At 37.9% G+C, this 17,382-nt stretch overlaps 2 protein-coding genes across 2 annotated transcripts in view; one reads left to right on the top strand and one right to left on the bottom strand.

The window, feature by feature from the left end:
• Positions 1-108: 108 nt before the first annotated feature.
• On the top strand, positions 109-6,136 carry LOC140246637 (uncharacterized). Its single transcript, XM_072325982.1, has 4 exons — positions 109-568; positions 1,672-1,859; positions 2,477-2,786; positions 4,625-6,136. Exons 1-4 carry the CDS (start codon positions 217-219, stop codon positions 5,011-5,013), a joined length of 1,239 nt encoding a protein of 412 aa, XP_072182083.1. The 5' UTR covers positions 109-216; the 3' UTR covers positions 5,014-6,136.
• A 3,451-nt stretch (positions 6,137-9,587) lies between these two features.
• The window catches only part of LOC140232830 (poly [ADP-ribose] polymerase tankyrase-like), a 93,575-nt gene continuing 85,780 nt past the window's right edge, over positions 9,588-17,382 (bottom strand). The window contains exons 43-52 of the mRNA XM_072312947.1: positions 17,157-17,326; positions 16,422-16,566; positions 15,374-15,495; positions 14,885-14,951; positions 14,131-14,308; positions 13,609-13,716; positions 12,021-12,220; positions 11,567-11,659; positions 10,865-10,985; positions 9,588-9,992 (exon numbers count right to left, since the gene is read on the bottom strand). Coding sequence (XP_072169048.1) covers positions 9,871-9,992; positions 10,865-10,985; positions 11,567-11,659; positions 12,021-12,220; positions 13,609-13,716; positions 14,131-14,308; positions 14,885-14,951; positions 15,374-15,495; positions 16,422-16,566; positions 17,157-17,326 — 1,326 coding nt within the window. The 3' untranslated portion in view covers positions 9,588-9,870. The remainder of the gene's footprint in view (positions 9,993-10,864; positions 10,986-11,566; positions 11,660-12,020; positions 12,221-13,608; positions 13,717-14,130; positions 14,309-14,884; positions 14,952-15,373; positions 15,496-16,421; positions 16,567-17,156; positions 17,327-17,382) is intronic.

Raw genomic sequence — 17,382 nt, 5'->3', positions numbered from 1 at the left:
CTACACTGTCACCATACTGGCAGTGCAGTAGGGCTAGTTTACAGTAGATGAAAGACCCTACCTGTAGCTAGCTGTACGTACATGTACCGACGAGACCTCGCCCGCGCCCGGAGCTCCTTGGTGACCTGCCTTGCATCATCGCTGCATCCACCAAGGTCACGGAGCCAAATTTACTTAGAATGGGAAGTAGTCAAGGCATTTTCTCACTTTGATACAATGACTACACTAAGCAGACTCTGCCTCCAGACACTGCGATGTGAGAAAACCAAATTCCTTCGTGATGGTCAACACCTCAAGAATCTGGCCTCGACCTCGGCGATACTCATCAAGCCTCTGTGTTGGCGGGCAAATGATGTCTTCACAGCACGGACCTGTACACCTGAGATGCATGTTAGTGGTCGACGGAGGTATTCACCTACATCACAACCCTCGTCTAAAAGTCCATCTGTTCAAGGAGAACATGCCAGCCATCATTCTATACTTACAAGTCTCAGAAGACTGGAAAATTCTTTGCGTTTCCATGGATACTCAACACTCAGGATTGGCTTAGCACTTTGCATTGTAGCTGGTAATCATCAATGACAATAACAGCTTCATTAAAACACACACACACACACACACACACACACACAACATGATGTCTAAACACTTGTTACATACCGGGTAACTAGTTTTTGCCAAAACTGATTAGACCCACTTTGAATTCTATATCTATAACTGTTAGAATGCTCTCTGCTGTCAAGAGGTGAATATTGGTCTTGACAAATTGTAGTTTTAACTGTGAGTTCCAGGTCATTCGTCTGTTAATTAGTTTAGGAATTTTAATCCATAGGTAGGGCCTAACGTTAGGCCTAGGCCTACACTTTTTAAAAAATTATACAGTAAGATCTGTTGTTTGTGTGTGCATGTGTGTTTTTACAACTACAATTAGTTCTTTGCAGTTATGGCACACAAACCCCACCGCAGCAGCATGCTATTTGGTGTTTTATGTACCGATACCGGTACCAACATTTGTACTATTGAAAGACTTGAATGTCAACGGTCATATGACAAAGATGCCGGGTCCATCATGAAAAGATCAGTAAATGATGAAGTACCATGTGACTCTTATCAGTTCTTCCAGCTTCATATTCACAGCAAAAATATGCAGCATTCAATCTCGACAAAAGAAAGGAGGGAAAATTGAAGTGTAAGAAATGCCAACCTCAAAATTACCTGATACTCAATTACCCATTAAACCTTGCTTATCATACTAAATAAATCTATACCAATTATTGCACCCCAATTTCTCTTTTATCTTAGAATATTGACACTCATGACTGCACCTCTTGATAATTCTGCTAATAATGCTACTTTAACCCCACCCCAATCATTTCCATAGGCAGCCAGGTGAGCTTTTTGTCACTGTTGTCACTGGAATATTTAGGATACATTTCTCGAAGGTGAACAGTCACAACAATCCTGGATTATTGTCATTTAATGTCCTTAAAAAAAAAAGTAATAATAATAATTCTCCATATATATGTGTTTTATTTGTACACAGTGTGGATTTTTAAAAAAAAAGCATTCTGTCTGATTTTCAATTAATATAATAAGTTCATATTTTTGCCTGAAAACTGAGGGGTGAAACCATCTGTATTCTGTGTTGTTTGTTGTTGGTTTTTTTCCCAGGAGCTACAGTGTACCTGATGTGGGAGCCAATAAGAGAAAATGTTGCTGTCGAGGTTTCCCAGGTCGCCTCACGATCCCTAGGGCACGAGGAGGTGGTGGGGAAAGCAGAAGAATTTACCAGGAGCCTCCTGAACACACTCCTCAATGATGAAAACATGCACACTCTGGCTGCACAGTTTGTCAAGGAGGTAGAGTTTGCATGGTGGGAAAGATGGAACTTTGTCTGTGTGGAAAACAGTTGTAAGCTGGAAGGCTCAGTAGGACCCCTTGTATGCAGCAGGGGCAAAATGTCCATCAAGAGATTTTTAGAGTTTGACATTCCTTATGAAATTATGACAATTTAGGGCATGGAAAGTGTGGGGCCTGCCTTTTGCCCCCTTTAAGAAAATATCCTGCATATGGCTTTGTCATGAAGCTAGGTTGTTGGTAATGTAGCATTCTCTAAACAGATAGAAAAGAGACTATTCTTATTCATTGTTCATATTACTGTGGTAGTTCTTCAAATACATCTATTTTGACATAACTACTATATTTCCTTGACAATAAATGCTTTCTTGAAAAGTATTTCATCAAACTTGCATCTTTAGAGCAAATCCTGCTCAACTTATAATTTTCATTAACATAGGTTACAGTCAAGTACTTTTAGACCTAAACCTTGCACCAAAGCAAATAGTGTAGCAGCTTTTGTTCATTGGAAAGGTGTAATGTGATGCAAAAACTCTCATGAATTGTCAAAATAGAATTTAAAACAGTTATTGTCATGTACATGGCAGCTTTCCACATCTTGTAATACTTTATGATGTAGGTTCTGAACAGCCCTGAGACTAGACGAGCCAGCATAGAATATATCACTCGTGTTCTGGAAGACCCTCACACAAGACAGTTTTTGGCTTCCACGATCAAAGAGGTGCTTCTCCTTGCCATCAATGACCCGGAGACCAGGGCAGCTCTCAAGGCAGCGGTGGTATTAATACTCTCTGACCCTGCATCACAGAAGGCAGCCAGGGATCTCATCTTGGCAGTGTTCCAGCATGAGGAGCTCAAGAAAGTGGCTGCAGAGTTCTTTGGCGATGTCTTGAAGTCCCAAGTGGTCATCACTCAAGCAACTCAACTTGGTATGTCCAAGTAGAACGATCTATACATGCATGCTGAAACACAGACCACTATGTTCACAGATAGGCGCTGGTTGTATGAATTGAAAGAGATAGAGTTGGAGTTGGAGTAGTTTCCTATGGCTAGTGTTAAAGGGGAATCTTGGTATGATTACTTGGTATGATTACTTGGTGTAACATTCTGTGTTTGCTGTAATAGAAATGTGTAACGGTGGGCGGTGAGTTGGCTCAGTCGGTAGCACGTCTGCCTCACGATCCTAAGGGCCCGGGTTCCAACCCGAGTCTGGACTGAGAATGTTGTGTGTAATCATGCCGTCCCCTCTAGCAAGAGGCAAAACACTCTGTCCCTCGGATAGGACATAAAATGGAGGTCCCGTGTATGAGAGAGTCACAACTCGTGCACGTAAAAAATCCCGCTTCATTCATTCATCGCAAAGAGCAGGGTGTTAAACCCGGTGAAGTGGTCCCCACCTCACATCCAACTGGACCCCATGGAAGACCAGCTTAACGTAGCTGAATATGGGCTATCCAGCCATCTCTCAGATGGAAAATGAACAATAACTCTGGGAATGTTATCTAATTGTAGTACAGTATAACCTTGAATAACAAAGACAGATGGTGATACCTCATACAAGGTCATTCTGCAGCTCCCATTCCTTTCACAGTTGTTCTTTTATTTTTATCCCTGATGTCACAGGATACCTGATGTAAAGAGGTGTTTACAGTAGTTCCAAGCAGCTTGGTTCCCCTGTATGAGCATACTTGTGATTAAGTGTACTCAGTTTGGTTGGTTCCAAAATCTGTAAAAAAAAAAAAAAAAAAAAGGAAAAAAAAATTATCAGTTGATATTCCATACTCATGACTTAGAGGGTTAACATTTTTTGTGCAATAAATGCATGTGGCATCTAAATGAAGTGCATGTAAAAGACAAATTTATTATTAAACTAGAAATGTCGCTATGGCGACTGGTATGCCTCCGCCATAATGCATGATTCTCCTAATAGGTCTTTAGTATATGTGGACAATGTGTGATTACATTTTCACAAAATTGGCAAAATATTAAGATGACATGTTTGTCACAAATGTGTTGAATGTTCACCTTCCTTAACCTAGATTTGATTGGATGAACAGGGATTTAAGGACTTGATCTTTGACCTTTTGACCTTTGACCTTTTTTGGCAAAAAAAAAAAAAATTCACAGAGCATCTTTATTGGGTTATACATGCATACACCAAGTTAAAAAAAAAAAAAAAAATCCTGCTGGCATTGCATAAATATGAGGGAAATAGTAAAATTTTGAAGTGTTCCCCTTGACCTTTCTCCCTGACCTTTCCCAAATTGCCTAGATAATCGCTGCTAGTCAGTACATGCATATATACTCTGTTCCATGAAGATACCTTGAACAATTTCCAAGATACGGAGAAAAAGTGAAATTTGAACATTTTTACTTGACCTTTTGACCTTTGATCTCATGACCCCAAACTTTCACCAGAGAATCGTAATTGGGTAATGCATGTATACACTAAGTTTCAAGAAAATATCTTCAGGCATTGCATAGATATGGAGGAAATAGTGAAATTTTAAGCATTTGACCTTGAGCATGTGCACCCAAAAGTTGATAGGCACAACTTCACCCCCTAATACACATACATGCCAAGTTTCATTAGGTTACCTCAAAAGGTTTTTTAGTTACGCTGCCCACAAAATTCATTACGGACAGACGGAAGAACGGACAACCCGAAAACATATGCCTCCGGCACCACTTCGTGGTGGAGGCATGAAAAAAAAAAAAAAAAAAAGATACAGTGTATAGCATTTTTCCTGTTGTACCATCCTAATAGGGAAGAATGTCACCTACAGTGTCATCACTGACCCCAAACTGAAGGAGGAGACAGGAAAGTCCTTTTGGCAGGCCATGAAGTATTCTATCACCCCACGATGGCTGTCTGGATCCTCATCTACACAAGCAACTAACAATTCCACTGAAGAACCACCTCCAGAACAGGCATCTGAAGACTCGTCTGTTACAGTTGACTCGTTGCCATCAGAGCCACAGACTTCACCCACTTCAGAAACATCCCTGACATCATCGACAGATGCATCTTCCCTGTTGCAATCAAAGCCAACTTCTGCCGATGAAGAGACTCTGTTGACTCAATCAGCAAAGACAGATCAGCCAGAAGGTAAAACTGATGAGTGCATTGATGAAGATGCCAATATTTTGACATAATTAACATGTGGAACACCATGGTGATACATATTTACTTGACTGACATGAAATCTTTTTGCCTTACCAATGAGGAAATATTGGAAATTTTCTGGAATATAATGATGTTGTGGCACACTATAGTTACAGACAGATCAGCCAGAAGGTAAAACTGATGAGTGCATTGATGAAGATGCCATTATTTTGACATAATAAACATGTGGAACACCATGGTGATACATATTTACTTGACTGACATGAAATCTTTTTGCCTTACCAATGAGGAAATATTGGAAATGTTCTGGAATATAATGATGTTGTGGCACACTACAGTTACAAGTCTTTCTTGCCTTATGTTGATTTCACTGTATGCGAAAAGTAGACCTAAGCTGAAGCTCCCAAGATAATCTTTATGTTTCCTTGTGCATAGATGTCAAAGATTATATATGTTGTCGTCAATGGGAGTACAGAAACATGTTAGGGTAACTAGGTGTGATATTTTGTTGACAGTTGTCTCCATTTATGAAGGGAAATGTGATGCTTGAATGAAACAAAACCGAAATTCTCTCATTTCTGACTCTAGCCAGAAAAGAGGCTGATATGGACATCTGTTGACAGTGTAGATGTCATCAAGTAACAAAGGGAACTCAAATGAAGTTCAGTCAAATTTGCAGTGCTAGTAGCATTACAGAATGAAAATACATTCCAAAGCATTGGTGTGCAATTTGTATTTGGACAAATTTGCCATGAGAATAAGGTATACATACATTAAGTTGGATGTTGTATGGCAAGTTAATTTCCTGATCAGCATCTTCTGTACACGTATTTTGTTTGTCTTTAGATCTTGATAGCTGTTTGTCATAAGGTGGGATGGAAGGAGAATCACTAGGCAAAAGATCAAATGTTGTCCTTTTGTGGAGTCATTAGGAATTTTTAGAGATTAAAATAGTTGATACACATGTACATGTATATAAATGGTGTAGCTGTCAAATAGCAGAAACAAAATCCTTGCCCAGCAATACCCCTTCAGTTCCATTCTTTTTCAAATTGTTTGACTACTTCATGTCTATGCAATTTTCTGTATTCTTTCATTGATTTGTCTCCATTTGAAAGCAGCTGAAGAATAAAACTACAAAGGTACACTGTATATGAATTGATGTTCTTTCTTTTTTCATAATTTTCACCTAATATACCTTTCTGCTACATTTAATTTTTTTTTTTTTTAACAACCAGATAAATTCATAGTACAGTGTACATGAATCAAATTTTACTATATGGTCTCTACCACCATGCAACTCTATAGAGCTGAATTTGGTGTTCAAATATACAGGGTCAACAAAATCTTAAAGATATTGCCTAAGAATTGGCTGAAAGAAAAAAAAAATGGCACACAGATGTAATATCCTGGATACTACGTTTACTCCAACAAATACATGTAATGGAAAATTGTGTTGGCAATCATAAACTTCAGGCACACTAACCTCAAAAGAAAGAGAGAAAAATAAAGAATGCAGAATTTAGTCAAACAACATTTTATTGTTTGAGATTGAACATCAACTAGACATTACATCAGTATAAAAAAAAAAGACTTCAAAGTAAACCAAATATGGGGAAATGGTATGCATTATACATGAGTTTTTATACAGTACATAGAATAATCACTCTAAAATGGGGGAAATTTCTACAATGAATTCTAGGAATACATAAAATGCTAGCCATGAGGTCTAACATGTTAACAAATGAGGGGAGTTGAATAGCATAGCAAATGAATTTTCAGAGTTATGCAGAGTCTCTGCTCCAATGGGCATCCATAAGCATCCACCAAGCTTTCTTGATGACTTTACCTACTGACAAATTTGGGGAGGGGGAGTGTTCCAGAAGTCTTCTCAAAATAAAACACATGAGACTTAATGATTTCTTTTACTGAAAGTCTCCATGTTTCATCCAAGTTAAAGATTGACTCTACATCCCTTTATCACATTGCCTGTGCAATTCACTGCAACAATTCCTGTATCAAAAATACACATGCTAGCACAAATCTAAAACAATACGCCAAACATACAGTAAGAGAAAATTTCAGAAGACATAGAATATAAAAGGTTTCACATTTAAAAGCATTCACTTGTAACATAAGACAACCATTTAAAAAATGCAGTGCTTGAGATGTGAATCATGAGTGCTGTGCATACAGAAACAAGTACAGATTAAAAAAAAAAGTGAAATCATTTTAAAAAGTGGCAGTTACTTTAAAAATTATAACGCAGAATCTAATATACAAAATACAATGGGAAAACTGTCATTTGGCTTTGTTGAATCTAAAATCATTTACACTCTCTGTATTGAGGTCAACCATGATTCATACATTAATTCAATTGATGGTGTATGTTATTTTTAAAACAGATTGAAAGTCAATAGAACTTATTCTCTAGAAACTGTTTTGTTTTTTGTTTTTTGCATGCTTGGGAAGATAAACTTACAAATGCAAGTGTTTTTCTCGTTCAAATGATGTCTTTGGTGGCATCACTGAATGCAATAGTTGATTCATGGTTCACTTTGACAATCTACATGTACATGTACAGAGAGTTTAAAATTCTTACACTGTTCTGTACTTTTTGATCCTGGGAAGCGAGCTTGAAAGAAATCTTTCCAGATGCACACAGACGGTTTACTTCTACAACAGAAAAACATTCAGTCTTTACCAAGTGTTGTTCATGCAACAACAAAACTTTATGCGCAGTCATCTTAAATTCTGTCTCATCACCCACCAAAGAAACCTTGTAATTGGCAATGCGATTCTTCACAAATTCAACAACACATTTATGGCAAAAAGCATAAAGCTATACAATTGGAATTTCTCACATGCATGATTTACAAGTTAAAAGTCTCATTACAAATATACTGTACAACCAGTATTGATTTGAAAACAGAGTTGTTGTAATAACAGTACCAGGCAAATTGAAAATCAGCACTCTCCGAGAGCAATTGAGATGAAGACTGATCATATCAGAAATAGTTAATTTATTCAAAATTCAAAACTGCTCATTCAATTGTATCTACAGATATAAGGATAAAATATTGATTTTGAGATTGATAGTGAAAATGCCAGAATTCTTGTTTTACCCTTCACCGAATTTTGCAGGCATCAAGACCTACTTACATTCTTCAAAGTGTAATAAATATCACAAGATTTCATTGCCAGGGTCGGCAAATTCATTTTGCATGTATCAAAAGTACATGATCTGCATTTCAAAAAGAACTGAAAAACTACCAGTACACCATGATCTCATCAATTTCCATCACGATGAAGAAAAATAGTGCAATGCATCCATTTCTCACATCTTTCTCATGATCCTTAAAAATTGTTTCATGTAAATATCACTTCATATTAAAATTTCATATGAGAAACACAGGACACAATATGGTGCTCAAAGAGCTTTTTTTTTTTCTCTTCATTTCTTGACTAATTTATTGGGGGGGGGGGGGGAACACATCCTTATGTAAACTGATTGGACACACAAAATTCATGTATGAATTGAATATTGTGGACTCTTAAATTTACCTTACTCAAAATTTCCACGGTCCATAGCACTGGAGATTATTGACCATACAGAAAACAAGGAGCAGTCTTGGCCACACAATTTTCATAATTTTTGCTCCAATCCAGCAAGCTTCTATCTTGGAATGGAAAGTTTGCAGGAAATCTGCACTCTGAAATTTGTATAAAAAAATATCCAAAAGTAGTGAGTTTTTCATGCTTATGAATCCAAGACAAAATTGTATCTGACACTAACCAGTAGTACAACATGCCTTCTTAATGTGCACCAATGTTGTCAGAAGGCGCGACACATTCGGTTATGTTTTTCCAAGAAAAATATAACTATTTACACTAACCTAAAATATTGAGTTGTCTCAAGCACTGTTTGTCTCCACTACCTTTTCACAGCAGTCAGCACCTGCCAAAACATGCTTGACAGATGACAAGCCTTCACATCATCTACATCCTAAAACAAGATGTATCAATACACATAAAACTTGGTAGCATCTTCAAAAGAAATTAGTAATATTGAGTAAACAATTGCATTTCTAAGCATGTAAAATCCCTTACAAAAGGCGAATAATCTAGTCGGCATCTGCAACATCTACAGGCGCAGTCTATGACAAATTTGCTAAAAGCAGCTGAGTGTTAATCACACATTTCTCTCTTAAAAATGAAGTTCAAGAAATATGTTTCCAAAATTGAGGAATCTCAATGAAACTTTGTCAACCTGTGTATGTGTGTGTGTTGTGTTGTTGTTTTTTAGGCTATTCTACACTATGTCATATATATACATATACACACACAAACACACTCAAGACCAATCTCCTTCAGTAGACAACTTGCCCTCTCCCCTGGCAAAGCCAAAGCCATTAAGTGAAGCTCAGAGGATACCCACTAACATCTGTATCCCAAGAAGTCTCACAAACAAGCATAAAACCAGTTATACAAAAATGTATCAAGGACTTAGTCTCTTTGAAATTAATCTTACATTTCAGATTAAGCACTACCAAGACTACATAAAAGCAACTGCTATCCACTGTCTTACCATAACCTGTTTAATAACGAACAGTTAACTCATACTAATAAATCCAGGAAATAGAGTGGGTTAAACTTTTCTACAATGCTTTCTACATTCTATAATGTAATGACCTGATCTGCAATCAAATCAAATATCACCACACAGAAAACATGGTTGGATCCTGACTGTACAGAACATGTTAGTCCCAGCAGAAAGTCTAGACATCATATTTACAAACTACTATTGGTTGTCCAGATATCCAATGTATCTCCCAGCTACGGTGACTGCCTGCGGGGACAAGGTGACTACACATCTGGGTGACATTTTATTTCTTGACTTGCACCAAATAACGCAGACACGTCTGCCCTGCCTTGCCGATGATGTACTCACTGCTGTTATCCCAATATCTATCCTTGTTCTTCACTTCGCCAAGGGGTAGAACCGCACCTGTAGGGTTTGAAACCAAGCAAAAATTGAAGGTATGTGTCAATCAAGAGGTGTGAAAACCATCAATGACAGAAACCAGTTTGATTCCTGTATGCATCACAAATTTTTCTAATGCCGGTATGTCCAGAGTTAAAGTCAGCCTAGGTGATCTTTACACATTAACTCTGTCCACTACAGTGGAAACTTAACCATGTGTCTCTTACTGTATCACAAATATGTATTTTGGACACATCAATACAGTACAATTTTGTCACTTTACAGTGAGCACAAGACAGCTTCAGCCCGTAAAGATGGAAATCATATCAAATATATTTGATGCATCTTGCTCCAAGATCGAGGCGAGTATTATCCAACAAAAAAAAATGACTCAGCATAGCAAGCACAATACTAGCAGTCATGAGAAGCCGCTAAGCTGGTGCAAAGTTGACATGGCTTGCATATGGTCGGCTCGTCTCACTACAATTTTACAAAGACATGCTTGATGTATGTCATACATGAGTCGTTACTGAGAGAAATGGAAATGTTAACTTGCCCTGTACACCCATGAGGTTGAGTCAATTTAGCAAATAAATCTTTAAGGAGCTCTACTGCTGATTTGTAACATATTCACTCTATTTTCACTATTCACTACAAAGTAGTGAATGAAATACACTAATTCGTTTGACAAAGGTTTAGGGCTTCTTTTTTTTTTTTCTCTTCTTCTTTTATGTGGAAGAACTGTCAAATTCTTCATTTTCTCCTTAAAACTATAGCTCATGACGACAGGGATGTGAACATCAAAGTGAGTATTGATGGCAATGGATTCTCAAATGACCTTTGACACCAAAGGTTAAGGTGATGTAGTGAAGTCTCCCAATAAAAAGTTCACTAACCTGAGGGTAGGAGAATGTCCCCCTCTGGGTCTGGTTCCTCCGTGCCAACGAACTTGAGGCTGTGGAAGCCCTTCTTGAGTGTGTGGGTACTCTCGTATTTCTGCACGTTGCCAAGGGCAACCTGGAGGGATGACAGAAGATAAGATGGAAACATGGAGGAATTACTATTCAAAGCCCATGATACCACTAACTAGCCATAAACATGTCAAAACCATTGATAACAAAAAATATATACATTATGTATCCTATGTTTGGCTCTCTTTCAAACAAAGGCTCTATAATTGCCAGTGGTATTCGTTTGGCATTTTTTGTTTTGTTTGCTTGTTGTTTGTTCTTCTCGTTCAGCAACCGGTGCAAACTGACAGACATGACAGGCATCTTGGATCTCCTGTGTGTCATTTAAACATACAAAAAGTAAATCACTTGACAAAGGCTTTGATGGTTACCATTAATGGAAGTCATAACATCATGACCAACCAGCAAACTGGTGAAAGCCTGAAACTTCAGTTTACAGAAGACACATCATATTGAAACTTAACGATGACAAAACGGATTTCCTTACATTACAGCTATGCATTATCCTATAGAACCATTCTCCAAGAATGATGTTTGTTGCAAATAACATGAGGGCAGTCAGGAACAGTAATTTGAAAAGAAAACACAAAGGAATTTTCTTGTTCAAGACAGTTGACTACAAATTACCTCATTGATGAAAAGGAAGTTACATTTGCAGTCGGAGGAATAACTGTGACAGTAGTCGTAGCTCTTGGAAAACATGTCCGCATGATATATCCCCTGGAAGAAAAACGATGACAAAGCAATGCAATGAGATATGCATATATCATTCATTGATCACCACAGAACACTTTAAACACCTAAAACCTTCAACTATCAACAGACTGCAACACTTTTATCAGTGAACCACACAAAATAATGACAATGATATGATGATACCACACTCCCTGTAGACAGTAATGCCACACAATATCACATAGCAACTTTTTCACAGAAATCACTGGTAAACTTGTGAAATGTTTGTCATAATCTCACAGAAAGTCAAAAGTTCCCCCCAATACAAAGAAAAGATTAATGAAACAGGACAGTGATAACACAACCAAGTTCCTCTCCTCTTTACAGCAGAGAGTAGAACACTCACCGCACCAAAGGCCGCCCCCGTGACCCCTGACCCCAGAGGTGAGACCAGCAAGCCCCTTTTCAGGATGCTCAGGATATTGAACGTCTTTGTTCCATGCCACAACAGCTTGCGATTCTCAGCGGGGAAGGCATCCAGCTTTTCATCGGCACCCTTCCGTCTGACACGGTATATCCTCTCCACCTGCACGTTGTGATTCTTCTCTGTGGAGGGAGGGAAGAAAGAGGAAAGAACTTTACAAAGAGCACTCACTGCAAATAAAGAAAGTATTAAAACCTCATGATTGCTGGCCAATTCATACAGCATTTCAAGTCAAAACGCAACTGAAACTTTATGACGCCAACTGCATTTGTGTGCTTTGACAAGTATGTAATACATCGTATGTGATGTGTCATCATGTTACCCGTACAAAGTCAAAGATCATAAAAAGAATAAAATGCATGAAATGCCGACTTTGGCAATGTAACCTTTACAGTTTTCCAATTTTAATTCTCTGCTTAAAAATATTTTCCTTAAAAACAAAGTAGGCAAAATACATATCAATTTAACCCTAATCAGGCTGGGCTTTTTTGGCTATGCTATATCTGGGGGGCGGATTCCGCCCCCCCTCCAGATCTCGCCTATGGAACGTGCGATCGCGCCGAAAATCGGCACACGCGACGCCCACGACGTATTCTATCAAAATGTATGGTTGCTTTCTCCGAAAAATTTTTCTTATATTTTATATTAATTAATTATTGTAATTTATGCATAAAATCAGTTTTGGGCTCTAAATCACTTATTTATGCTCCAATTAAGCTAATTTCTTTTTAAAAATGTTTCTTGTATCATTCTTCTGAGACATAGGATAAAAAAAAAATCTATCGTTATTAATTTCTTATGTATTTTATTGTTTCTTAAATTTCTTATGTATTTCTCTGTTTTTTGACCTTTTGTTTTTGTTTGTTTTTTGGCCAAAATTTGTCACAGACATTTCTCAAAGCATTATTATGCTAAAATAAATTAATTTCGGCCATTCTAAGTGAAGATATGAATTTTTATGTGAATTAATTCAAAAAACACAATTTGCATTGGATTTGTACACAAAATCACGTTTTGGAGCAATTTTGGGGTTGACAAATTTATTTCGAACGGGCGTCGCGTCAAAACGGTACACGCGGGCGCAACAATTTGGGTCTCAAAAGTTGCACGATACTTGAAAGAAAGAAGTCATGAAACATCGCGGCGGGAGCTTATCGCTTTGCGAAGATATTGCGCGAAACGTCGAGGGGGGGGCGGATTCCGCCCCCCCCAGCCTGATTAGGGTTAAAGCTTAGAATCTGATGAATTCATATCTGCCAAAAGCGATCAAATTATTTTCCCAACATTATATGGCTTTTGTGATAGCACAGCCCATGTACTCTTTACAGGTTAGCATGTGCATGTATTACAACAGAAAAAAGAATGACATTTGATGCTTCTCATAAGCACTTACTTGCTACTGGTGACTGCTGGAACACTGCAGCATAGGCCAATTGTAAACCCACACATTGCAGCTCTTATACCATGATCCTACAGTGATTCAATGATGCAATCACACTATGCTACTCACTCGTGTTGTGAATGTGCTTGAGAATGAGCTGAGATTCTTCATCATCCTCTGACATGGGCTCTATGTCACAGTCCAGACATCGGTACACATAATCCAGAGGGTTGACATCTAGGACAGAGACAAAATGAACAAATCACAGCTAAGTAATTTGTCCTTCAATTTGTACATTACAACATAAAATTTGAAATACAAAATATAGTTCTCTTATGCCTGCAGAAACTTGAATTTTACTTTACAATGTAGATTTATGCATAAGTATACTTTCAACAGTAAGTCATAAAACATTCATCAAGTGACTGTAAAGTCAAATGACCTTAAGACAGTTACTGGTGTGCACAGAAACCAACTAGTTACTGGTGTACAAGCTGTACATATATTAGATGACTGCTAATCATAGGGTCATATCTCTGTCTCACATTTATTTTTGTTCACATTGTTACTGCTTGTGAGAACAGAGATCATTTTCAGTGGGAAAAACTTTCCCTTGAAGTGAGAAAACCAGACCTTAAGAGGGCACCCTACCTGCAGTTCTGTGCTGCGCTCCAACCATCAGCTTGCCGACAAACTCCAGATCCTCCATATCGGACAGCTTCTGCATGGCTTCATCCACCTCGTGAACGCCCTGAAAGGGATCCATAGACTGGTAGGAGAAGTCATCATTGGGGACCAGCAAGTAGAATTCAGAGCTCAGGTCTGTTCTCTGTGTTTGGTCCAGTGGAATGGTTTAGGATGAGACAATAAACAAACAGCAAGATAAGGTTAACGCCTAAGTGTATGACATGTCTATCCAAATGCTGCCTGTATGTGGCATGGAGACAAGACAGCTAGTGTAAAGTAAAGCTTTTCAATGAAAGCTTTTCAATTCTTGATTAGTAACTCTACAGTAAAAGTCATTATTTGTTTTTTGTTTGTTTGTTTGTTTTTTAAATAGCATGGTCAATATTATATTGCTCCCCCATCCTTCCTACTGATTTCTGTGCACAAGGCAATGACTAAAGGAATATGAAGATGAGGAATCTCATAGAGAATATCAACAAATAGAAAGGAAGAAGGGGTTTCACTCCCTGTAATGAGAGAGTTCTGACCATTATAACATGTGAAAATGAAACGGAGGTCTGTCATATACACAGAGCTCACTGCCTGATGCTATAGACAATGCAGTATCTTTAGGTATGTCAAAAAGGGAATTTACATGATACATTGCAATGGCAGTATTACAAGCGAGGTTTCTTTAATCAGCAATTGCCAGATGTAAGAGAATGGTCAACTTTCATACCTTATCATGCAGTTCTTGTTTCTTGTCCGCCGTCAAGTCTGGCTTATCCAGTTCCTTTAGGACAGCTCTGATCAATTAAACAGGGTAACAGAATACCATGAACACATGTAAGCCTAACATCCCAAATCTATGCATATAAACTACTGGAAATTGTTATTGAGATTATGAATGAAATTGTGATAACACTGCACTTGTAAATTATATGATTGTTTTCATTTTCTTTTATGACTGTTTATACTCATTAAGCGAGTATATTCCAGAGATTCTGCACAGAACTAGATGAAAAAAAAAAAGAACTCACATATTTGTCTTCTTAAATCAAGTACACATATAACCAGAGAGTACATATAAACAGTAAAAGGACCTTTGTCACTGAATAGCAAATCAACACTTTCAAACAATTCCATTCAACATTACCGTAATACAAATCACTGCTGAAAGGCATTTGCAGTGCTAAAATGCGGAAGTATTGATATCAGTCCCACTTACTTGATCTCTTGTAAGACACCTCGTGCCTCTGTTAAGACGCTTTTTTGAATGTGTCCAAAGGGTAGAAGCCTCTGTGATGCCCCACATCTCACCATTGCATTCTTCAGCATGCTTTCTGAGGTCTGTAGGAGAGAACAAGTCACACGACGCTCTCAGATTGCTGTCACAGGAAATGAGATGTGGGTATCTGAAAGCGTGCTGAGGATAAGCTGAAATCCATTGTTCCACATTCATGAATATTCATGTAATATCTGCCAGTATCATCTAACATGATTGGGTCATCGGCTACTTTATTTCACTCAGAGATGCGATTAGCCTTGTTGGAAAATAAAATTTTCAACGATTAATTTCTAGTCCTTGTTAGAAAAAGACAAAACAAAATGATGAATGGAATAAGCATAATTTACCTATATTTCTGAAAAGATAAGTGATGGTATTGAGCACTTTCTGAAACACAGATTCTATTATATGCTGCAATTTTAGACATTGACCATTGCATAAAGACAGTTAAAAGCACAGGCTACAGGAGCAGTCTTTGGTAGTATACTTGATTTTATCAGAAATGTTTTCCTGGAAGAAAAAAAAAAAAAGAAAAAGAAAATTGAAGCAATGCAAAGGGAGGAGGGGAAATGAAACTCTCTTTTTTCTTGTATGTCTCTCTGCATTCATGCACAACGTATCAACACTACAATACTACAACACTACAAGTCAAATGATAGGTAATGCCCTGGAAACCCTTGTATATCCTGGGGTCCATTTCATGAAAGTCTTATGAGAGACTTTTCACTCATAAGACACACCTATGAGAGACTTCATGAAATGGATTTGAGAGTCTTCATGAGTCACTTTGGCCATTCTGAGATTTATGTAAAGACTTTTACATGATGACTTCATGAAACGGACCTCAGGACTGTAACTCAAAAATTCTGTACTACTCTCATTTTGATTTGATTTGATTTGATTAAATGATATCTAACATGATACAATGCCCCAATACATGGAAGTTATTTCTGATCTCCAACAATGGGAGGAAAGAGCCCAGACATACCAGTAATTTCAGTAGTTCCTGAGTTCCCGCAGAGAGTTTGGACGGCTTATCAAACTTGAAGTCAAACTGGACTTTCTTCACGGTACGGCGGTCAAAGTACGGGTCTGTCTTCACCAGATTGTACTTGCCTGGAAACCTCTTGAACCTGATAAATGAAGAAGAAAAAAACAGGAATCAATGCTTATGATAATATTGACAATCATACTAGAGGCTACTTAATAGGTTCATATTCCATCAAATACTGATGCCTAAGGTGCTGGTAGAACGGACTCTCACAGTAGACATCAATTATCATAAAACAGTATAAAAATATAACAAAAAAAATAGATCAAAGAATTGATCTGTCATGCTACAGCCATGCACAATGATCTAAAAACTAATACAACGAGTTATACAAGCTGTGACAGTTTGTGAAAACAACAAACTTTTAAATTTGACTTCAAATTCTGACCTCTGACATTTGTTCGCTTTGGCAAGAAATGAAATCAGTGTAGTAGTATCTCATATTCCATCTTGGCATCGAGTTGATTTTGAATTGAATTCCTCCCTGTTGCATCAAACGGAGTGGTATAAAACAGATGACCCCTTTGAATGCCTCCGTGCATTCCAGATATGAAGACATGATAATGCCAAACAAAAGTGATGACACAAGCTTACAAACCCTTCTTAGGATGAAACCAAACTATATGGTTGAAATGAACACCTGAGATCTGAGTAAAGAGGTCATCTACTCACTCCTTGACATTAGCCCATTGGTTGCCGCTCTTTGCCTTGAAGATTTTGCAGAATTCAGCGATGGCATCTTCCCTGGAGGGGAGAGGGGTGCGTTGGAACTGCCCCTGGTCTCCGATCCGTCCCCATCTTGTTATCAAAATGTACAGGTCTTTGGTCTTGGAAAACACAATCTAAACAAGAGAAAAAGGATCACACATCATGTCCTACAGGAAAAATACATTTATGA

Source organism: Diadema setosum, chromosome 1, assembly GCF_964275005.1.
Source record: "Diadema setosum chromosome 1, eeDiaSeto1, whole genome shotgun sequence".
Lineage (NCBI taxonomy): Eukaryota > Metazoa > Echinodermata > Echinoidea > Diadematoida > Diadematidae > Diadema > Diadema setosum.
Note: the sequence above shows the minus strand (reverse complement) of the source record. Positions and strands in the feature narration are given on the sequence as shown.